Source organism: Crotalus tigris, unplaced genomic scaffold (assembly GCF_016545835.1).
Source record: "Crotalus tigris isolate CLP2741 ecotype Arizona unplaced genomic scaffold, ASM1654583v1 scf7180000024472.5447098, whole genome shotgun sequence".
NCBI classification, from domain to species: Eukaryota; Metazoa; Chordata; class Lepidosauria; order Squamata; family Viperidae; genus Crotalus; species Crotalus tigris.
Window position 1 is genome coordinate 12,262 of NW_024100643.1, and position 24,866 is coordinate 37,127.

General features: G+C 39.2%; 1 protein-coding gene across 1 annotated transcript in view; it reads left to right on the top strand.

Annotated features, from left to right (window-relative positions):
• The window catches only part of LOC120303534 (potassium voltage-gated channel subfamily H member 4-like), a gene marked incomplete at its 5' end in the record, with an annotated part of 43,706 nt that overhangs the window by 10,987 nt on the left and 7,853 nt on the right, over positions 1–24,866 (top strand). The window contains 5 exons of the mRNA XM_039333203.1: positions 5,603–5,852; positions 6,724–6,938; positions 10,030–10,068; positions 11,568–11,938; positions 14,332–14,438. Of these exons, the coding sequence (XP_039189137.1) occupies positions 5,603–5,852; positions 6,724–6,938; positions 10,030–10,068; positions 11,568–11,938; positions 14,332–14,438 (982 nt within the window). The remainder of the gene's footprint in view (positions 1–5,602; positions 5,853–6,723; positions 6,939–10,029; positions 10,069–11,567; positions 11,939–14,331; positions 14,439–24,866) is intronic.

Here is a 24,866-nt window from a genome sequence, read left to right on the forward strand (position 1 = left end):
ATATGTCGCATCTTTATTACCACACCTCCAACATTTGGGCTGTATATTAGGGTACATACAAGATAATTTTTTAGGATTTAAATGCCATCTATAGAACATTTTATAAAAATTTTCTCTCAAATTTTGAGCTTGTGTAAATTTAACATTTCTAATCCAAATTGTCTCCCATAAGTCCAATGAAATCGGTTCCTGTATATTCTGAGCCCATTTAATCATACAGTCTTTAACCAATTCTGTTTCCGAGTCTAACTCTAATAAAACATTATAAATTCTTTTTATATGAGCCTGACTCTGATTTTTAATCTGAATAACCAATTGTTTATCTTCTAATGTTATTCCCTCTTTCTTATCCACAGTCCATCTATCCACTATTTGTAGGTATTGAAATCATGACTGTAGAATATTTTCTTGCCTTAGTACATCTAGGGATTTGAAATGCCAATTCGAACCAGACCAAATTAACAATTCTTTATACGAGATTTTATCAAAATTTGTCCCTTTGGAAGTTCCCTCAATTGCATGTCTGGGAATCCCCCAGATAGATATTTTATAATTTAATCTATAATAATACTTTTTCCAAACACGAAGTAGGGCATTCCTCAAAATATGTGATTTAAAAGTCCGATCGACTTTCTTATTGAAAATCAGGTATGCATGCCAACCATATATTAAATCCCAACCTTCCAAAAAAAGAGTATCCTTATTTGTTAAATTAAGCCAGTCACTTAACCAAGTTAAGGCGACTGCATCATAATATAATTTCAAGTTAGGTGCTTTAAGTCCTCCTCTTTCTCGAGCATCCTGTAAGATCTTAAACTTAACCCTTGGTTTCTTCCCAGCCCATATAAAATTGTTAATGCCCTTTTGCCATTCATACAAATTTGCCTCTTTTTTAAAAATAGGTATCATCTGAAACAAAAAAAGGAACTTTGGTAGAACGTTCATTTTTACAGCTGAAATTCTCCCCAACAATGACAATTGCAATTTTTTCCAATCTTTTAAGTCCTTTTGTACTTTTACCCATAATGGTTCATAATTGTTCTTATACAATTTTCCATTTAAAGCAGTTAAGTATACTCCCAAATATTTAACCTTTTTTACCATCTGGAAACCTGTAGCTTTAACCAAATTTTCCTTATCCTTAACTGACATATTCTTAGATAATATCTTAAGTCTTATAATTATTGACTTTAAAACCAGAAACATTCCCATACTGTGTTATAAGTTCTAGTAAACAATCAATCGCTTGATTCGGTTGTTCCAAAATTAAAACCAAACCATCTGCAAAAGCCCACAATTTGTACTCATTCTTCCTTATCTTTACACCCTTGACTACCTTTGATTCTCGAATCTGAATCAATAAAATTTCCAACGTTAAAACAAATAACAATGGGGATAATGGACATCTTTGTCTTGTCCCTTTTTCAATATTAAAATTCTCAGTCAATCCCCCATTTACAACAATTTGTGAAGATTGTTGCTGGTGTATAGCTTTAAGTGCATGTAAAAAATTATCCCCAAAATTCATTTTCTCTACCAATGAGAATAAAAATTGCCAATCTAATTGATCAAAGGCTTTTTCAGCATCCAGAAAAATGAAAGCCACAGGAATCTGGTTGTTCTTATCCAAATACTCAATTATATTTATAATTTGTCTAACATTGTATTTCATGTATCGCCCTGTTATAAATCCTGCTTGATCGCTATGAATCAAGCCCTTCATAACCTGCATTAATCTATTTGCCAAAATTTTTGCAAAAATCTTATAATCAACATTTAATAATGAAATTGGCCTATAATTCTTAGGCTCTGTGAGATCCTGATCCTCCTTCGGAATCAGTGATATAAAAGCTCTTTTCCAAGAAGGAGGAACTTGTGTACCCAACAAAATACTATTAAAAAGTTCCTTTAATGGCCCTATCATTTCTTCAGATAAAGTCTTGTAATACCTCGAAGTCAGTCCATCTGTTCCCGGAGACTTTCCAACCTTTAACTGCTTAATAGCTAAACCAATTTCCTCCACAGTAATTAAACAATACATCCCATTTCGTTGTTCCTCAGAAAGTTTAGGAAAATGCACTGATTGTAAATATTTATCTATATCCAAGCCCTTTATATTATCACTTGAATATAATTTTGTGTAAAAATCTAAAAAAACTCTTTTTAATCAAATTTTGCTGAAAAACCTCAGTACCTTTGTATTTTACTTTCTCTATAATTCTAGCTTTCTGTTTCTTTCGTAACTGATAAGCCAACCACCTCCCAGGCTTATTCGCATTACAAAAAGTATTATGTCTCATATACGACAGATTGGTAGCCACCTGATCTGCCATCAGCATATTAAATTGTTCCTTGAGCATCTTTATAGATACCTTTACGTTATTATCAGTTGGATTAAGAACAAACTCTTGTTCTTTTAATTTAATCTCTTCTTCTATTTCTCTGCATCTTTGTAACCCTTTTTCCCTAAAAACTTTATTCAATTGAATCAAAATTCCCCTCATATATGCCTTATTGGCATCCCAAACCATGGACATCGATATACCCTTATTCATATTTATAGCAAAAAACTCCTTTAAATGCTCTTTACATTTATGTACAAACTCTTCCCGAGTAAACAAATTCTCATTCAGTCTCCAGGGTCTTCTATTCCCATCTTCCAAATGTAGTTCCATCCACACCGGACTGTGATCTGACAAAGTCCTGGGGAAAATTTTCACCTTCCTCACTCTAGAAAGGAAATCACTAGTAATCAAAAAAAAGTCAATCCTTGAAAATGACTGATGTCTATCCGAATAAAAAGTAAAATCTCTATCACTTATATTCCTTTCTCGCCAAATGTCAATGAGCTCCAATTCTTCTTTCAAATTAAAAAATTTTTTAGGTAATTTGGTTTGGGTAAAAGTTTTAGAAGAGCTCCTTTTATCTATAGTTGAATCTAAAACCCTATTCCAATCACCCATCAAAATTACCGATTTGTAATCCAACTGGGATATCTTGCCATGCAAAAACTTGTAAAATTGTTTCTGTTGTTGATTGGGAGCACATAGTCCAACAATAAGAACTTTTTTGCCTTGTAATGATAGTTCCACAAAGAGATATCTTCCTTCAGAATCAGTCTCAATTAATTTAGATGAAAAATTTTTCTTCACATAAATTACCACACCCCCTTTTTTCCCTGGAGCTGGAGCAATAAAATGTGAACCCAAGCGAGGATTCATCAAAAATTTAGAGTCCTTCAGTGTTATATGAGTCTCTTGCAGACATATCAAATCATTGTTATGTTGTTTCAAATAATGAAAAACATTTCTTCGTTTCTGTGGCACATTTAGGCCATTAACATTCCAGGTCAGAAACCTGGCCATCTCCACCGGCCTGGAGCCTCTGGAGCATGCCTGCAGATCAACTGTCGAAGATCTTTTTGGTCTTTCCCCTCCCACAGGCTCTGTAGTAACCATACCTTCAACTTTATCACCACTCTTCTGCTGCTGCTCTTTTTCTTTACGTTTATGGGCAGCTCGTGTCATCTTTTACTCTTTTATCTCAAGATTCTGTACAGGTTGTTCCATGACCATCATTGATGAGGCTCCTGCCACAACAGGCTCTTCCATTAACCTTGTTTGTGGGGGTGACGACGATCTTGCCTTTAAGATAGAATGATGAAAATCTCTTGCCTTTGAAACTGTGGTTAATCTATGACGTATCCCATCATAATTCACTACTATTCCTCTTGGAATCTCCCATCTAAACTGAATTTGATGATGTTTTAACTCATCAGACAGAAAAGTAAAGTCTTTTCTGCCTCTTAAAATTTTGGGAGGTATTTCTTTTAGAATTATCACATCTTGATCTGCAATTTGAAACTTTTGTTTATAAAAAGCCTGTATAATTTCATTACGAATAAATCTTCTGGAAAAATAGATGACCACATCTCTTGGTAAATTTCTCTGTCTAGCAACCCGTGAGTTAACTCTAAAAAATTTTCCTATCTCATTCCCAATTATTTCAGGCCTCCAGCCAAGATTAAGAGCAATATCTTTCACAATAAGCATCTTTAAGTCCTCCTGAAGATTTTCTCTCAACCCCCTGATACACAATGCATATTCCATCTCTCTATATTGTGAAATAATTTGTTCATCCTGTGTAATTTCTATCTTGTTCTCCACCTCCTCCATTCTGGATTCCAATCTTGTTGCATTTTCAGTAATCTCCTCCATTCTGTCGTCAATCCTTTCTATATGCAGAGCAAGGCCCTGAAAAGCCAAAAGGATATCTTCCCTAACTTGCTTGTTTTTTTTCTCCAATAATTCTTCTGTAATAGCCCTCTCTGCAGTTATAAGATCTTTTACTTCCTCCTTAATATCCAAAGCATGCTTTTTTAAAGGTTCTTGTAAATCTTTAAGAGAAATTGCAGGAGGAGAGGGTGGAGGTGATTTTGGTTTCTGAGAAACAGTCTGAGTCATTGGGGAAGAGATAGTGGCTTTAAGAGCAGGAAGCAGGCGTTTTGAAGCCATTTTCTTAAATTCCAAGAAGAAAGATTCTTGTCTTTAAAAAAATCACAGTTCTTTTGAATGTTCTTTAAAAAAATAACAAGGAAAGAAGAAAGGAAAAAATAAAAGCCAAGTTCTTGCTTCTATATTTAAAACATTAATCTGTATCCAGGTTTTAACTTTATAACGCAAATCAAAGAAGAAAGACAATCGCCATTTTGCCTTTCACTTTCCCTTTCTTCAAAAGGGAGAGTGAACAATAAAAAAAAAGAAGAGGGTACTTGCTGGAGTTAAAGACACCATCAATCTTAAGCGCAATTTCTCCTGGTCTGCTCCATCTGCTTTTAAGTACTCACAAGCGGCTAAAATAAGCAGATGTGGAAGCAGCAGCTTGCTTCATCCCAGAACTTCGGGACGAAGGCTTCCTGGAACGCGGAGATGCTCAGGCTCCGAGGGAGCTCTACCCTCTGATCCCCAAAATTGTAGGGATGCAGGAGAGCTCTTTACCTGAGAGCTTTCCTCCTCCCTTTTTCCCAGGGAGGAGATTCAAGCCATGGGACAGCTGATTGTCAAAGTCCCGCGGCTTTTAAACGAACCAGGAACGGGCAGCTTTGTAAAAAGCTGCCATCGTCATCGCTGAAACCACCGGAAGTCTGGGAAAGGGAAGGTTGATTTAAAATATCATCAGTTAGATATGCTTCAATGAAAGAAAGAGTCTGATCTAACTGATATTCTGAAAAGAATGATGGAATCACCTTTATCTAATTCCAGCTGAGACTACAAAATATAACAATTGTCTATCGCTCATCTCGTTGATAAATAAGTGAGTTGGCCTCAACTGATGGGAGAGAGTAGTTTAAACAGGCTGGAAGTAAAGGAAGTTAAATCTTGGCACAATGGGAAATTACAATGTAGCAGTGTTTCTCAGGCTTGGCAACTTTAAGATGTGTGGACTACAACTTCCAGAATTTCCTAACCCTCTGGCTAGGGAATTTGGGGAGTTGAAGTCCATACATCTTAAAGTTACCAAAGCTGAAAAACATTGGTGTAGCAGTAAATTTAATTGGCACCAAACTCCATACAAAAGCATCCTTCCTGCCTTTTCTCTGTAGCTCCTGCATGATTTCCCAGATGAATTACGAGCTGATATTACTATGCACTTGAACAAGGACATTCTGCAGTTGCCGTTGTTTGAGAGTGCCAGCCGTGGCTGCCTACGGGCTTTATCCCTGCACATCAAGACCTCATTCTGCGCACCCGGCGAGTATTTATTACGTCAGGGAGATGCCCTGCAAGCAAATTATTTTGTGTGCTCAGGATCCTTTGAAGTCCTCAAGGACAACATTGTGCTGGCCATTTTGGGTAAGGCCCAGGAAGAAGAGTAGGCAATACAGCATCCATTTGGGCAGGGAGTAATAGTTGCTGGGTCGGGGGACAATGGGGACTAAACAGTAGTCCAGATTTGGAGCTTGTGCTCATTTTCTTTTAGCACAAAGAAACTTTACAAAACATTTTCCAGGGGCATTTTCCTCATGACATTGCTTCCCTCTCATTGTAAATCTACTAAGTCCATTCCATTATTCCAATTTAGAAGCAGTTTCTTACTTCTTTTGATACAAAATATTCCATGTGGATTAGGGAATCTTCTACATGGAACAAAAAAAACCCCTAATACAGTCTGAGGAACCCTTCTTTCTTGTTTTTGTTTCCGGTTTTTTTCTATCTCTTTTTTGTCAAAGTGAAATTGTAATAAATATTTCTCACTAAATGCAAATACCAGATGTAAATCTGTTTAGCATAGCTGTGGAAAAAAATGGTAAGAACAGAGAAAGCAGGCAATTTAGAGTTATTATAATTATAATAAAAATCAAAAACAAAGAAAGAATAACAATACAATCCATCTTCAGCAGGCAAAAGTCTTGTCCCAAGGTCCAGACAGTGTTTGCATTTGAACTTTGTGATAAACTGTGATTTACTTAACTATGGAATGATTTAGCAAGAGTGGCCTAAGCTCACACATTCCATTAAGTCATCAATCATGATTTACATATTACGGAGGACAACCCAAAACTCTAAACGAAAATCAAGCAAATTATTTGATGGCTTTGCATAACTTGTGAGCCACTCATTCTATGACTTTGAAACATTGTTTGAGTATACAAAGGCAAAGGCAGCAATAACCCCTCTGCCTCCTATCCCATTCATACATATCCCAAACCTTAACTTTTTGTAGGTAAAGGAGATCTCATTGGTGCTGACCTGCCCAGTAAAGACCAAGTCATCAAGACCAATGCAGACGTCAAGGCACTGACCTACTGTGACCTGCAATACATCAGCCTACGTGGACTTTTTGAGGTTCTGGAGTTGTACCCTGAATATTCTGCCAAGTTCATGGCAGATATCCAGCAGGACCTCACTTTCAACTTACGTGAGGGTAGTGAGATTGAGGTAGGTAGATATGGATGACATTGCCCTGTGCCTCTAGCTCTTCATCCTGGCAGAGTGAGTCATTCTAAGTGAAGATCATTTGACTTCCGCAGGAATTTTCTTTGTCCAAGCCACTAAACTCCATGCTTCCACTCTGACAGCTCTGGAAGAGCTCTTCTATGTAATAATGGAAAGGAAGTTCTCTGCTTCCTTTACATTTTGTCTCTATCCCACAGCCTTATGCAAGTAGAACAGGAAAGGGGGATTTGATTTTATTCCATATTCTATGTGTTTACCATAATTATGCAGACCAGTGTTTCTCAGCTTTCACAACTTTGTGATATGTGGACTTCAGCTCCCAAAATTCTCCAGTTAATATTCTTGGTTGCTGTTCTCACAATTCAACAAAATGTTGGAAAGAAATTACATACAGTATATAAGCCCATTCCCTCTTGGTTATGTTATCCAGAGCAAAGGATGTATAGCCCACTCTGTTTCCTCAATTGCACAATTTATAGAGATAGACATCAGATGTAGAGAGACTAGGAACATCCACTATACATTACTTCATTACATGGAAGAAAATGCATAGTGAACCTGCTATAATCAAGGATTCCTATGTTAAGCATATCTTCTCTTCTCTTCTCTTCTCTTCTCTTCTCTTCTCTTCTCTTCTCTTCTCTTCTCTTCTCTTCTCTTCTCTTCTCTTCCTGAGACGCAATAATGCCACAGGTCTGGCATAGTTACATTTGATATTGCTGCTATATCTGAAAGTGGCCATATAGTTTATACAAATTTCACCTAATGAAAGCTGCAATGGTAGTTTTAAATTCCTGACAATCTAGGAATGAGACTTCAGGCCCTTAAGGTTTGCCATTAAGGGTTTCCAAATCAATTTGACAATTTAACTTTTGATGCAAGATCAAGGATTTTACTTACAGGAACATTTGCACATACCCAGACAAAGGCTATATCTGAACTCAGTCTAAATCTAAAATCTCAAATGTCTCATGCAGCAGGAGAATTTAGAATTCATTTCTAGGAAATACCTAAGCTCTGCATGCCATGGTCTAAAAAGACTTTTGTTGAGAGTAGAATCACTTATCTAATCAATGGGAATAGGTCTTACATAGATGGTCAGAAAATAAATTAGAGGGTTTTAAATATGGGCTAGTTCTGGGGGAGGCAACCTTGGCTCTTTTATGACTCGTGGACCTCAACTCCCAGAATTCCTGAGCTAGCATGGAATTCTGGGAGTTAAAGTCCACTAGTCATAAAAGAGCAAAGGTTGCCTACCCCTGGGCTAGTTGGAAGCATTTGGAAATATATATTCAGCTAGTTTGAAGCTATACATAAAGTAAATAGAATTGTCTTGCAGCTGCTTTCAGTATATTGATATTCCAAGTGGTGGTGCTGTGTGTTGTCCTGATGACTATCTATTCTTATCTTGACTAGCAATCTTTAATAGCTTTATTTTGCATCAAAATGTCTAGGCACAGAATTTTTAACTGTTTTCAGCTAATGAGCATATTTTGAATTTGGGAAACTTGCTATCTATGTTGCCCTTCCTTCCTTCCTTCCTTCCTTCCTTCCTTCCTTCCTTCCTTCCTTCCTTCCTTCCTTCCTTCCTTCCTTCCTTCCTTCCTTTTATAGGTCACTTACTCCACAGATTCTAGGTAGCTTTAACTGGAAATAATGAAATCCTACCAACATCAAAATAGAAAAGATGAATTACCTAATAATTCTATTAATTCTACACTTCCCCAGACAGTTATCACCAAATCTTCAGACCCTCTTCTCCCAAGGCTTGTTGGAAGAGAACATTTTGCACTGTCTTCTGAAAGGCATAGTATGCTCCCATGTACTAGCATGTACTGTCCTTACCTTAGGGAGTTATGCTATTGAAAAGGCTTCTTTCCAAGAATGCTCCCCACTAACAACTCAAGGGAACAACTCTCAAGACTACTTTCTCAGCCAGGAGAGTACAGGCAGGCAGGTTCATCTAGGACCAGCCAATCAACCAAAAGTAATCTAACCTATTTTGCTTTGCTTTATAACAGTCAGTTTTCCTTTCTCAAAAACTAGGTTTTATATTTTTAGACTTCTCTGTAGCAGTGATTTAAACCTGTGATTATTTTTAATTTATTAGAGGGGCCTTGCCCCCCCCACAAGTTGTATAGGACTAACATGATGTAATTCATAACTGATAACTTCTTTTTTCTAACTCCTTCTAATATTTTAATGTAGCCTATGGACCCCTCTCTGCCTTCACCTGTCTGGTATGATGACACTTTTGTGTCATCATACCAGATGTATGATGTATTCCTATTAGGCTGTTTGGTAGGAATGAGAGCAATTGGTGAGAGAAGAGAAAATTATATTGTAAGACACTAGTCCTCAAGCAGCAATATTCTAGCATCTGATGGTTGTATTGTTAGCCAGTTATGCCATCCAGTCTCTATGTTCAGCTGGTAGCTATTGGGTTCCCTAGGCCAAACTCACAATAAATCTTAATCCCCTAACTTCACAAATCATTTAATTTGATTGCTAAGCTTCACAAATCATTTAATTTGATTGCTTATCTTAAATAGATGACATGGAGCAGCTAGATAACAATGTTCATGAAGCCAAATGGAAGAGCATTTTTTTTTTTTTTTTTGTAGAGGTTGCTATTCCCATCTTATATCTACAGTGGTTTAACCATAGAGCATGGAATAACAGGGTTGGAGCCTGTTCTTCTTCCTATCTTTCACATGGTTCAATAGAGTCCTTTACCTTGTGCTTCATAACCTTGAAACCAAATAGTTGTTGGCATAAATGACATCTCTGTCCTGTGAATGCTGGTCCTCAGTTTTTATAGTATCAGTTATTATTGCATCACCAGTGCAGAAAATTATCTCTCCTGAAGATCATTGCTATGTTATTTGATTTCTTGATAATGACTTTGATGTAGTTTGTGTTGAAGAAACTGGCTGTTTGATAATTCAGAGAAGAGATTGCATAATACACTAGTGCCAAAAAGCCCATAAACACCCCCCCACACACAAAGGATTGGTTTGTAAAAAGTAATTAATTAAATCTTTTCATGTTCTTATTTTTGTTTTTCTTCCAGGGGCTTCTCCGATTTTCCAGATCCCCACGTTTATCCCAGGTAACTTGATGTTTATACTGAGGAAAAAAAGTAGGCAAAGTTTTTTCATTGGATTATGGTGAATTTTGAGGAGTTGTGTGGATGTGAATGAAATTCTGCACTGGGAATACTGAGAGTTATAGTCCAATAAATTTACAGAAATGATATTTAGGATCATTGGCATAAATATAGTGAAACTGCAGAAATAACCATCTTGGAGCCCCTGTACAGTAGGTAAGAGGAAACAAGTGATGGAAGAGACACCATAGCTATCACCTCATCTGCTTTTGTTCTAAAGTCAGCTATCATTAACTAGAGGGTAGAAAGCAAGTAAAAGGGGGGGAGTAATATTTTGGGGGACTAGGAACATGAGGAAAAACCCTCATAAGGACAAGTCCATTATAGCTGTGATGACAGAATGGATGAGGAGATGGTATGACTTTTTTCTTCCATGTCCTTTGCCTGTTGCATTAGCTATGGGATTATTTAGCCCTGAATACTGGGGGCAAGGGGTAATTTGAGAAGTTTCCTTTGTGGCTCAGAGAGTTGTACTTATAATCCTGTCTAGGCCTTTGAATTTAACTCCTTGTCAGTGTAGAAATCCATATTAAAGTTTCAATGCATCTGAAGAGTACCCAGTTGCAGAAGAATGACATAGAAGATTTTCCGGACCGATGAACAGTGACACATAAGGATATTCTGGAAACTTCCTCTCATCATGACCTACCCAGATGAGGGCATTCAGACATGGCATCTTTTTTTAATCAAACAATGACATGGGTTTGGTTATTTGATGTGGTCTTATCCTATTTCAGGGTACTGTAATGATATTTCAAGTTTCATTGCCTATAATTGTTATCTTCCATCCAAAATAAAAATTTGTAAGACAAAGTTGGCATTAAAAGCCCTATATTTTATAGTGAACTGAATTCTTGTGTTAGATTGTGAACTAGTATGAATTTGAGTTCAGATCTTGATCCAGAATTGCTTCTGTTCTCATAAAATTTATTTTTCAAGTGTTGGGTTAGCATATAAATTTATTTCATGTCTACTCTTAGTTTTGTTCATACAATTATTTGTCTTCATCTTGGTTACCACAAAATTATAAAATGGGGAAAAATTGGCTAACCTTCCAAAATCAATATCTATACTCTGAAAGTTATAAAAAGTGGGATATGATGATAAATGAGCATTTGAAAACTAAGGACATATTCATGCACAAATTGCTTACTGGAGTTCATTTATATTTCAACAGTAACACTTTATATATTCACAATGCTGGATTCTGATTACTCAGAACAAGTAATCATTTTCTGGTTTCCATCTTACACTGAATCATAAATTATCCAATTGGGCTTGTGTTTAGATAATGCTGCATGTTAAGCTATTCAAAGTTAACAAACACAATCTTTAGAACATTAGAAAATTGAGCATGTTCTAAGAACCCAGCTAGTGTGTGAGAAAAATTTAAAGTAAAATAGGCTTCATTAATCTACACATTTTTCTTCCCACCTGGCCAGCCTCATCTTCAAAGTTGTGCTACTGCCGCTGAGAAGACCCTACCTTCCATCCAGGAGTACAGTGAGGACTCTGAGGACTTCTTTCAGCCTTCACCTGCCACAATCACACGTCGAAAAATCATGTTGCCCAACCTCAATAGCCCAGTAAGGCGGGGTTCACTCAGCAGTCTTCTGGGAGATGATTTGCGTCAGTTCTCTGCCCTGAGGAGAACTTGTCGGTCTCCAGTCCGCTGCAACCGGGTCCACAGTCCTTCTCCACAATGCCGTCAGGAGGAGCGACATTTTGACAGTGACGGTCTCATTGGCCAGAAGCCTAGCAAACTTCTCATTCCCTCTCTCGCACACTGCGGACCTCCAGACCTCAGCCCCAGGTAAGAGGGCCTCATCATGATCCTTGATTTAACTCATGAAATATGTATATATAATACACCATATGTTCTTGAGCATTTGTTCCATTAGTGTGGATTGGACACATAGAAGAGATTCGATCCAAATACAAAGTTCTGTTTTAACCTTAACTAGCACCTTACATTTCTTTAGTTTTAGAAATTTTGGCCCAAATGCAAATCATGATCTAAATGATTCTATTACTTCCAAGATTTAAAAAATAATAATTTGGTCAAATTGATTTCAATTTCTAGGGAAATTTATTTCAGAGATATAGAATGCCAAATATCAGATAAATATGTGAATGGGCTTTGGATTTTGTTGTATTTTTTTTTTCACGAATGCTGCCTATATTTGTTTAGCAGAAGTGGGATAAATTTGCAGGCATAGCTGCCCCCTATAGCAAGGATCAAGCATGTCAAATTTAATTTTGATAGATTCAAGATCTTTATGAACAAGAAGGTTTTACCGAGGATTATCAAAAGAGAATACCTTGGGGAAAAGATTGTTATAAATATGGAATATGGGAGAAGTAGTCTTAGGAAGCCTTCAAAATTTCAGATTTGTTGGTTAATTATGATGTAATTGTGAAAACCATCAGGGATGGTTTTATCACATTCTATTTCTATGGTTTCGTTTGGCAGTTTGTATGAAAATGACTCTATCTATCTATCTATCTATCTATCTATCTATCTATCTATCTATCTATCTATCTAGCTATCTAGCTATCTAGCTATCTAGCTATCTAGCTATCTAGCTATCTAGCTATCTATCTATTTAGATTTGGCATCACCCAATTCCAGAACAACTCTTAGACATGCATCTCAGAAGGGAATGTGTGGGAATTTTGGAAGTTATGATAACTGATAATGAATAATGAATAATTATTTTCTGTAGTTAGTAATGTATCAGAAGTTCTATTGGGTAGGAATTATTGATTTGAACATATGTCATTGTGCAAGCTAATGATTTAGTGTGGATCCCATAGATTGCAGCAATATTCTTTTAACACTTTTGCTCCAGGCTGATAGAATTAATAAAGAAAGTCAGCATTATCTGAGAGCCTCCATAAACCTCTTTGTAACTTAGTTTATTCAAGGCTTAGAAATATATTACTCTACTGCCTCCTTCTACTTCTGATTTTACATTTTCCTTATATGATCAGTTTAGCAGAAAAGGTATTATTTGTTTAGATCTGTTCTAGTACAAATTTCTACATCACTAACAATGCACCAGGAAAGCTAGAAACTTTGGGATTTGGCCAAATGCATGCATACTCTTGTATGTTGTTCTTTAAGATACAGATAAATACTTTCTTGAGTCAAATCAGCAGATGTGAATTCTAGTCCCACCTTAGATATGAAAGCCGGCTGGGTGACTTTGGGCAGTCACTCTCAGCCTAAAACACCAGGCTCAGCCAACAAGCAGGTCAGTCAGTTGCTGGTGTAACCAATGGATCAACATTCAGTTGACCTCCACTCCCCCAAAACAGACCTGCACTAATAGGCAAAATGCTAGGAAGAAAAAAAATCTATGTGCTTTTCTTGACAGCAAGGTAGAAGTGGTTTGCCACTTACTTTAACAAGGATGTTTTTCCAACATCCCAGTCTAACCCACAGCCCTGGTGGTTTCCAAGGCAAATATTAGCCATCTCTGGTTTTACTTAGTTTTTTTAAACCAGTCAAAGATGATTGGGTGCTCCTGTGTAGCTCCTACTGAGCTCATTCTTGATCAGGTGGCCCTTTATGGTAATGTTTTTTTAAATAATATCCTTAAGGTCAGGGTGTCAAACTGCCGGCCCATGGGCTGGATGCATCATGTGGAAGCCTTGCCCACCCCATTGCTGGCAATGGCAAAACTGTCCCGATTCGTTGCACGACATCATGTGACATCATGAGTTTGACATGTCTGCTTTAGGTCATGCTCCACTTTAATTAGCCAGCAAAAATGATTATGCCATTTGGCTTTTCTGTCACATGTGCCAAATATCTTGGGTCAGCATTGCCTAGATTATAATTTTTCATCTCTTTGTGTGGGTATCTGTGTGGATATATATATCTCTGCCCCCATTCAAAGTCTGCTTTCCATCTTCATATGAATGAGTAATTTTTCTCAGTGGGTTATATGGTATTCAGGTTTGGATAATACATTATCCATTTGATTAACAATGTAGATCTGAGTTGCAAATCAATTATGTGTGTTTTGTACACAAGGGCAGAACACCAGTTATCATAGGGGGCACAAAGGAAATAATGGAGAAAGGTGGCTTGTATTCTTTATGCTCAACTTCTTATTCATAGAGAGAAAGTTTCTGAATGTGGAGGCTTTACTTTTTGTCCCATAATTCTTGGCTGATTCCCTGTTCCCACCTCTCTAGAATTGTTGATGGCATTGAAGATGACAGTGGAACATCAGAGACACAAACATTTAGTTTTAATGTGGAACAAGCCCAGCAGACTTTGGTGCAGGATCCTATGATAACAGGTAACCTAGACAACTGAAGAGAGGTTCTTTACAGGTTCTTTACAGATCAGAAGCTACTTATACATTAACCATCATTACTCATTAAAAAATATTGTAGAGTATTACTTATTTCCTCTGAACTCAAAAGAGGGTCAACATGGCTCATTTTCAAATAATTTAAATTAGTCACCTCTTTTTAAAAAATAATTTTATTTAAAATTTTAATTACAATAGTAAGAGATAATGCAAACTGAAAAAGGGAAGAAAGGAAAGAAAAAATGCATGAATACAAAAAAGAAATAGAAAGGGAGGGATAGAGAAAATAATCCTAAGAAAGCAATTTCCCAATGTCATCAATGTAAATATTAATAATTTCACTATCTCTTCACCTTCTCTTAATTAACAGATATAAAACACATATATAAGCAAATCAGTAGAAATGTCTCCTCTAATCCAAGTATCAGCAAAAGATCAACCAGAGCTTTAAAATAATAATAATTATTAACAAATTTATTTGCCACCCATCTCACGCTTCAAGGCAACTAAATAATAACATCAACACATACAAAACTCACCATTCCCTATCTCTATTCCTCACTGTAAGCAAATTCACATTTAGAAGGCATAAAGTGGTCCCAAGTATCCTAGTGTAAACAAAAGACTAAAATTTAATATGATAAAGAGGGACAGTTTATCCTTTTAAGAGAAAAAGCTCAAAAATATCCCTTACTTCAAATGGAAAAACAATTAGATACAAAGCCAATTTAAGTGCTATGAAATTAGGATAAAATAACTGTAGAGAAATAGACTTAAACACCATGTTAACTGTAAGCAAATCCAATAGACAACATGCTTCTATTGCAGCTATCAGCTGCAATAGAATTTCCAATAACATGTCCATTCAAATAAATATTCTATAAATATTTATATTTTATTAATTAGTTAATTAATTAATTTTATATTTATTTTATTTTAATCTGATTATTTAATATACTTATATTCTATAAATATTCTATATTTAGAAGGCATAAAGTAGTCCCAATATCTTAGTACAGGGGTCCCCAACCCCTGGTCCAGGATCAGTACCGGGCTGCAGCATTCCAGCAACCGAGCTGCACAAACAAGCAAAACCCTATCCGCGGGATGCAGGCAAAACACAAAACCACGCCCCTCCCCCCAGTCGGCAGAAAAACCTCTCTCCCTTTAACCGGTCCCTGGTGCCCAAAAGATTGGGGACCTCTGTCCTAGTATAAACAAAAGACTGAAATTTGACATGAGAGGAAAGGATAATTTCCTCTTTAAAGAGAACAAACTCACAAAAATTCCTTACTTCAAATGAAAGGACAGTTACTGTAGACACAAAGCCAATTTAAATGCTATCAGAATAGGATGCATAAAGCAAGTTAGAGAAAAAATGCTTAAACACTAACTATAAGCAAATCACATTATTTTTATAATCCAGATGCCAACAAATCAATATGCCCCATTTCAACCCTGATCAGATAAACTAAGTTTGTGTTCCTTCTTTTTACATAAAATGATGTTACTCATTAATCCATTCAGATGATTATTGATTTTTGTTTTAAATTTCTTCAAAACTTTAAATAGACCAGCAAAACAAATATTCTAATTGCCGTGATTGACAATTGTATTTCCTTCTTAATTTTTAAGGCATCCAATGTTTTTTAATGTCCATTGACAAGTTCTTGTTTAAAGTTTTGTTCATATTGTTCTCAAAACTTTGTTGCATATCTTTTTCTGAAGCATTTTCTATGGGGAATAGACTGTTCCTAAGAAGACATAACACAGCTTACACTATTGATTCAGTGTCCTGATGCAGTTCCTCAAAAATGTCTCTGAACACCATTATAAGTTGCTTGTCTTTTTATGTCTCCAATATCTAAAAGTTTTTCTTTCCTATAAAAATGCATTTATTCTTTAAAAGTAATTTCAAAGTCTTAATATTCAAAACCCAATATTCCATTGTTTCTGAGATTTTCATTGTTCAAAAGTTTCTGTAACCAAAATCTTGTCCTGCTTTTTGCTGTTTATTTTAAATTTTTAAAGATTACAAAGATATATCTCATACATTAATTAGAGATTGAAGGCACTCACCTGGTGTTTCCAAACTTGTCATTTTGAAAGTTCATAACTTCTTTAAAGCAATTAACAGGCAATTTCCAAAAATGATTATCAAGAGAACTGCGAAAACAGAGTCCTTTAAAAGGCTACATTCGAGGCTGGAGTAAATATGGCAAATTCTCTCTCCTCCTGGTTATCCCATGCTTTGCAAGTGTCCTCAAAACAAACAACTGTATGCAACATAGCTTGGGTGATCCATGGATCTCTCTTCATCCAGAGAAAGTTGAAGCAATGATCTACTCATCAGCTCCCTGTTCTTAGTTGCTAATGTTGGCTCCATTATTTACAGAGCCATTTTCTGCATGCCTTTCTTCCCTGGATTGAACTAGTCATTCTATATAGTTGTATTTTAATACTTTACTTGTAAAGGTTCAGTGTAATGTTGGGATACCATTTTGCAAAAATGTTGCATATTGCATCTCAAAATGGGCAATATTACACATGAACCTACATGCAAAGAACAGGATATTACTATAATGAAGAAATGTTGTACAGTATATATTTTAGACAAGTTCAAATTAAAAAAATATAAACTGAGATATGAACAAATCATTTGATTGTTTTTTTTTTTGCCTTTTCTTTTCCTGGGAGGACCCATTAGAAACTCCTCAATTAAGTAAATTGAACTAATTGAAAAACTACAGTTAATAACTTTGGAAACAGCCTAATTATTAAAATATCCTTAAAATATGGAACATTTCTGGACTAGATTTTTAATATGCTTTTGTCCTATCTCAATCATAGAATTTTAATTGAGCTTATAAATAAATAAATAATAATTTTATTACGGTCATAGACCAGCAGTAGACATCACTTTTTACAATATATTAAGAAAAAAATAAATAAAATAAAAATAGTACTGACATTAATAGTAAATAATAACATCCCTGTTAAGAAAATACATGATCTCAAAATGTTGGGGTCACTCCTAGTTTACGTGAGTGGAAAGCCGATAAGTGTGTGAGTAAATATAATGTTCCAAAAATTATTAGAGATATCTCCAAAAAATTGGCGCAAGTTGACAGCTATAAATCTGTAACCAATTATTTTCTTGTAGACATTGCCGCAATACAGTATTTTGCCACTGCATGCGTGATAGAAGGGCTTGGAGGAGAAAGCCTACATAAAAATTGTCTGCCCTCCCTGGCAATCTCTCTAATAAGGGGAGAATATATGCTGACCTATAAACTTGATATAACTCACAGTACAATAAAACATGTGAGATGTCTTCGACTTCTCCTTTACCACATATACATACTCGTTCTGCTATTGGTGGTCTCTTATACCTGCCCTGGAGGAGTGTTGAGGGAAAAATGTTAAATCTGTCTCTGAAGAAAGCTATTCTTTGTTTTGGGAAGGTCAGATCATTCAGATATCTTGCCGATTCCCACACACCCTGTTTGATTCTACCCCTACTGTGGCGAGGCAACCTATTTAGTTCTTCTTGGAACTCCATGTCCTTCATTCTATTGAATACTACTTGCTTTGCTTGGTCAAAGCCTAGAGACATTAAGAATACTGAAGAGAGCCCATAAGAGCTCAGTTTATGATCTATTGCCTGCTTCCAGGAGGAAGGGAAGATGTCAGTCAGCACTAACAAGGACAGTCCCTCTGGAAAGAAATGCATTTTAAGCCAGTAAATGATCATCATTTTCCAGGCTCTTACCTAGATTTTCTAATTGAGCTTAGAAAACATAATTTCCTTTTTAAATCTCCCACATTTTTCCAACCATCCTTCTTTTTTATTATTAACTTTTTCCATTCCCAATCCCCTAAGAAGAAAAAGACAAATTGTCTATAAAGATAATTTTGATTAGCAATGCTAAGATCCCCAAATCTGGAAACATCCATGTTTTGATAAGGGTACAAGCAAATTTAGAGTGGGATAACACTTGGTTTGCATCTTTTTTTTTCTATCTAAAATTTGGCCTCCAATATTTTCAGGAAGCATAATACTAATCTTATATTGACATCAGAGGTGAGGAATATGGGTGGATACTTGACCCTAAAAGTCCATGACCACAGTCTCGATTTAGTCTCTACAAATATGAAAAATCATCTTATGAAAAGCAGCAATTTGTCATCAAATTATGATGTGTAATCTTGAAGGTAGAATGGACAAAAATGGAACTGGATGGACAATGGGTTACCTGAATCTGGCTGATTTCAAATCTTTTCATCATTGCTTTACAAATCTGATAAAACAGAAAACAATAGGTAACGGAAGACTTTCTGTTTGTTTGGAAAGGGAGAAACCCAAGGAATATACAGCCAATTGTACTTTGCTTACTCAGATAGTTCTCTATGTTTGCTGCTATTGTAAACAACAAAAAAGAGAAGAAAAATTATAATCATATTTAAAAATACAATAGTACAAGTTAAAGACTTTTAATTTTAATATTAAAAATGAGGGATAACTAGAAAGCCAGATATGTTCTACATATTTGTAAATATCCTTACAAAACAAATGCAGATGAAACTGAATCTAAACTTACTGCAGCAAATATGTGACCAAAACTGTTGAGTCCTTGGCGAAAAGCAGACGCGAGAAGCAGTTGTAGTTCTCAGGTTTTCTTTTATTCTGTGTTCAGCTTACAGGTGAAGGCTTCAGCAACGCCCAAAACCTCCCAGCCTCTTATATAGGCAATTCCCGGGTCAATGTGTTACTTTTCCCGCGCCAGCACCCGCGCATGCGCACAGGCGCTGGCGACAGCCTGTCTGGTCCCGGGCAGCTTGCACCTGCCCGGGAATGCCTGCAAACGCCCCGAGCCCGTTTGCAAGGCTCGGGACATAACACCCCTTTCCCCCGGGCTAAGACTACTACCAACATACAATTATTTCTTGATGCAGTGTTCTACTCCCCAGTGCTCCTACTGTTTACTGGCTTTTGTTTAGCCAGCAATGTTATGTAATCCTCTAAGTACTTAGGAGATTTCCTTGCTCTCTGTGACGTTCTCAGCTCTGGGTTTCTGACAGGTGTATCCTGACTGAAGGGAGACGTGAACCTGTTCTCCTTATCTTGCCTTGGTGCCTTCCAAGGACTATGCCCCAATGCCTGGCCTGCTTGCTCGCCCACCGGGCTCGTCAGGCCAGGGCTTCTGTCACTTTGTGACCTGGTTGACCTGCCTAGCTGTAGGCCCTCGGGCCCCTTGAAGTGATAGCCATTGCTGGGCGTCTCTGTAGAACCTCCTAGGTCCGTCCAAGACCTGTCAGGAGGCTGTCCAATCCCTAAACCCCGTTCTGTGTCCGGGCTCGTGTGGGTTTCTGTACCTTCCCAAAACTCAGTTACTCCCTGATTTGGGCTAGAGGTGTTGCGGTCAGGACTTGGTTCCTAGACCACCTCCCTGTATGTTTGACCCCCTGTAGGACTTGGGGTAAGGTCAGGCCAACTCTGGGGATTATGTGCCAGCTCTCTTGCGGGGTATGATTTATTGGGATGCTCCCGGATATCCTCCCTGACTGGAGTACTGTGCTGTGCAGGTGAATAGTGATTGTACCCCCCGGGGTGACTCCCTGGCTGGAGTAGGCGTGAATGCCTGGTAGTTGGATAGGCTCTTAGAATTCCTGTTTGGGGCACTCGCGGAATCTTGGAATGGGCCGTTTGTGGCTCCATCATTGGAGGTGGGCAGCAGCTCGTGCTCCTCCCTTTGGTCTAAAGGGTCCCCCTCCCCCCTGGAAAAGATTCAGGAGTCTCATCTGAAAGATCCCGCCTAGGGCGGAGTTGGTCGATGTGCCGACGCAGGACACGACCGTTGTCCAGGGCTACCTCGTAGGATAGAGGACCTGTGACCCTGGAAATAGAAGCGGGGACCCATGTATGACCAGGCCCGTAATTGCGAGTCCAAACCGGGGCACCCACAAGTAGTTGTCTAGGTGCTCTAGGATGTGAGGTAGATGAAGGCAGTCTGTCCGGATGCAACCGGTCAAGCTTCGTAGTAAGTTTGCGCCCCCAGCGAAGTTCAGCTGGGCTTCTCCCAGTAGAAGTGGACGGTGTGGTGCGGTAAGAAAGGAGAAAGTCAGCCAACCTGTGATGCCAGTCCCCATAGGTGAGTCTTTTCAAGGCGTCCTTTGTGATGCGGACCATGCGTTCAGCCATACCGTTGGTGGACGGGTGGAAGGTTGCAGACGTGGCATGACGAATCATGTTAGCCTGTAAGAAAGCTTGGAATTTGGAGGAAGTAAATTGAGGGCCATTGTCAGACACGATGACATCTGGGAGCCCGTGTGCAGCAAAAATCCCCCTCAGTACCTGAATAGTCTTTGCAGTGGTGGTGGATGAGACAGGTACAACCTCAAGCCATTTTGAATGACTGTCAACGAGGACCAAGAAGAACTGGCCCTGGAAGGGCCCAGCGTAGTCAATATGCACCCTAGACCATGGGGACTGTGTATCCTCCCATCTATGCACAGGAGCTTGGGGCATCTCTGGGCGAGAGCGCTGGCACAGGTGGCATGCATGCACCTTAGCCTCAATGTCCTTATCTAAGCCAGGTCACCACAAGTGGCTGCACGCTAGGGCCTTCATGCGAACAATGCCAGGATGACCCTCGTGGAGGGACTCTAAGATCCTAGTCCTCATTGAGGTGGGAATGACAACTCTGTTTCCCCAAAACAGACAACCCTGAGAAGTGGACAACTCGTTCCTTTTGGACCAGAAACTCTGAAACTCAGGACTAGGGCAGTGCTCAGGCCATCCAGACAAAACCCAAGAAAGGACACGTGAAAGTGTGTGATCTGTGCCTGTTTCAGCGGCGACATCCCTGGCATTCAGAGGGGACTCGGGCAATGCTTGGATGGATAGAATGTTGACAGCTGGCGCAGGGTCAGCTTCTACTACTGGCAGGGGCAATCTACTGAGGCCATCAGCATGGCCCATTTCTTTCCCAGGCTTGTGGAGTAAGGAAAAATCATATGCAGACAGAAAAATAGACCACCTAAGCATTCTAGGGGAAATGATTTGGGGAGTTTGTTTACATGTGGTAAACAGTCCCAGCAGAGGCTTATGATCAGTGAAGACCATGAAATGCCTGCCATACAAGAAATCATGGAATTTTTTAATTCCAGCAACAACAGCCAGAGCCTCCCTGTCTATCTGAGCGTAGTTGCGCTCAGCAGAAGACAGTGTTCTGGAGTAATATGAAACAGGAACCTGAGTTCCATCAGACCTGAGGTGGCTCAGGACGGCTCCTACCCCGTAAGGGGAAGCATCACAAGCGATGCACACAGGAAGGGACTCATTGAAGTGTGCAAGTATACTGTTAGAAGTGAGTAAAGCCTTGACCTCATTGAAACTAGCCTCATGTGTTTGTGACCATTGCCACACTGCTTGTTTGTCTAATAGCCTGTGAAGAGGCTCAGCTACACTAGCTTTATGTGGAAGAAAGGAATTGTAGAAATTCAGGAGGCCCAGAAAGGCCTGAAGTTCGGCCTTAGACTTTGGCCTAGGTGCTTCTAAAATGGCAGTTAGTTTGGATTCAGCAGGGTGAATCCCAGCAGCATCAATTTTGAACCCCAGAAATTCAGGAGAAGGCACCCCAATTTTGCATTTGTCTTTTTTGAGCTTGAGGCCTGTTTTCCTGAACCTTAACAGAACAGCCCTTAGCCTTTCAGCTAGAATGTGTGTGGAGTCTCCTGCAATTAAGACATCATCAAAGTAGGGCAAACCCCCGGTATGCCCCGTAGTGTGTTTTCCATTACGCTTTGAAAAATCCCAGGAGCGACATTCACTCCAAACTGTAGCCTTTTTACCTTAAAGGCTCCCCTGTGGGTCACAATAGTCTGAGCTATAGCAGCATCATCATCAACAGGCAGCTGTTGATACGCTTGAGCTAGGTCAAGCTTTGCAAAAACGCGCCCCCCCCTTGAGGGAGGCCAGAATATGACTGACCACAGGACCAGGATAGGCATGTTGCTGCAATGCCTTATTAAGAGTGCATTTGTAGTCAGCACAAATGCGAATGTCCCCATTTGCCTTTAGAGGCATGACAATGGGGGTCTCCCAAGGGCTGGAATCAACAGGTTCTAGAATTCCCTGTTGGATCAGTTTGTCTAATTCAGTGTCAATTTTACTCTTTAAAGCAAAAGGGACCCTTCTTGCTTTAATTCTAATGGGAGTGACAGTGGGGTCTAGTTTTAAGGACACAGGGGGTCCCTTGAATGTGCACAGCTGGGGGCTGAAGACATCTGCAAATTCTTTGCAGACTTCCTGTAGGTCGAGTGTTTGTAAGCTGTTGAGCCCCGTGACGTGTATCCCCAAGGCTTCAAAACAATCGAGTCCTATGAGACTCGTTCGTTCACCCCCTACTACTAATATGTCTAGTGGACCTTCAAAATTCTTATACTGTACGTTAAGGGTGGCCTCCCCCTTAACACACACTCTCGAATTTTGAAAATCTGTTAACACAATGTCAGAAGGCCTTAATTTAGCCTGAGTTCCACTGCCGGAACAAATCTTCCTAAATGTATGTAAGGATATGATTGAAAGGGCAGATCCCGTGTCTAGTTCCATAGTTAATGGAACCCCTTGTAGCTTCACCTTGAGTGACAGCTTTTTCTTGATGGGCTTTTGTGTGCCTGTCCTGAAGATGCTTCTTCGCGAAGCGCAAAAACCTACCGTATTCTGGCTGGGGACCCTGGTACCTTTCAGGCGCAGTTCTTCCTGAGGTTGTACCTTTCGTCGGCCCAGACACACAGCTGCAATATGTCCTTGTTTCCCACACGCCCGGCAGATAGCGGAGCGGAACTTGCAGTCGGTTCTCCTGTGGCGACCTCCACAGCCGATGCACTTGAGGGGAACTGCAGAGCTTCCTTTCTGAGTCCCGTCCTTCGTGGGGTGGAGACGGTCGACTTCCTCGTCCGGATCCTCCTCGGAGTTCCCTTGGACGTCCTCTTGGTGCACGGATGCAACATCTGGACTGTTCCTGATCGGCCGCATGTTTTTGACGGCGCCGCCTGCTGCTTCTTCTGCGGTGACCTCTCTTAAGGCATCTTGGAAGGACAAGTCTTCTTTGGCGAAAAGCCTCTGTTGTAGATCTTGATGCCTTAAACCGCACACGAATCGGTCCCTCAGTCGTTCTTCGAGGTCCTTGAACTCACAGTGCTTGGCGGCCTTCCTCAATGCGGCGATGTATTCTTTGGCCGACTCTCCGGATCGTTGATCCCTCTGCTCGAAGGTGTGGCGCCATGCGATGACGGACATTTTGGGCTGGAAGTGCTCCTTCAATAGCTTCTTTAGATCTGCGTAGCTGACAGACTCTAATGGGACAGGTGCTGCAAGGGTCTCTGCGATTTCGAAGGCGTCTTGACCGCAGACACAAAGCAGGGTGGCAGCCTTCAAGCTATCTTCCCTCACTTGGTTTACCTTGAGGTAATTTTCCACCCTGGCTATGTAGGACTCCCACCGCTCTGGATGTGAGACGTCGAATTCCGAAAGCCTTCCGACTTTTGCCATTTTCAGGAGACGGGTCTATCAGCCAGCCTACCCCCGAATGCGCACTGGATTGGCGGGTAGGTGCCGAGTCAATGCCGTTCCGCTGCTCAGGACTCACTTGGGTAAGCTTACACCTCTTCCTTTCCAGGCGATGTAAGGCATCCCATCCTCGTCGCCAGTGTTGAGTCCTTGGCGAAAAGCAGACGCGAGAAGCAGTTGTAGTTCTCAGGTTTTCTTTTATTCTGTGTTCAGCTTACAGGTGAAGGCTTCAGCAATGCCCAAAACCTCCCAGCCTCTTATATAGGCAATTCCCAGGTCAATGTGTTACTTTTCCCGCGCCAGCACCCGCGCATGCGCACAGGCGCTGGCGACAGCCTGTCTGGTCCCGGGTAGCTTGCACCTGCCCGGGACTGCCTGCAAATGCCCCGAGCCCATTTGCAAGGCTCGGGACATAACAAAAACCTTTTGGATCTTATATAAAATGTGAATTGGAGAACTATTTTTGTCAAATAGCTTTCATTAATGATGATTATAAATGAACTATTCATGTAGAAAATAAATTTATAAAAAAAATCACATAATCCAATTCTCTATTACATAGCCACAAACCTCCATCAATGTTTACCCATTAATTAGACTTCAATCATTCTAGTCACTGTAGATGGCAATAGCCAAAAATAGTTCTCTTTCTCTTCCTTTTGTATGTATGGAACTCACTGATACTGGTCAGTAACTCTTTATGACAGGTCTCATAGAAAAATAATACTTCTATTTCCATGTTTACTTTTATTTAAGCTCCAAAGCCTTTTAATCAGCATCATCTGATCTATCAGATCTATCAAAGGGCATCTGGTTGATGAAATTATATATTTTAAGAA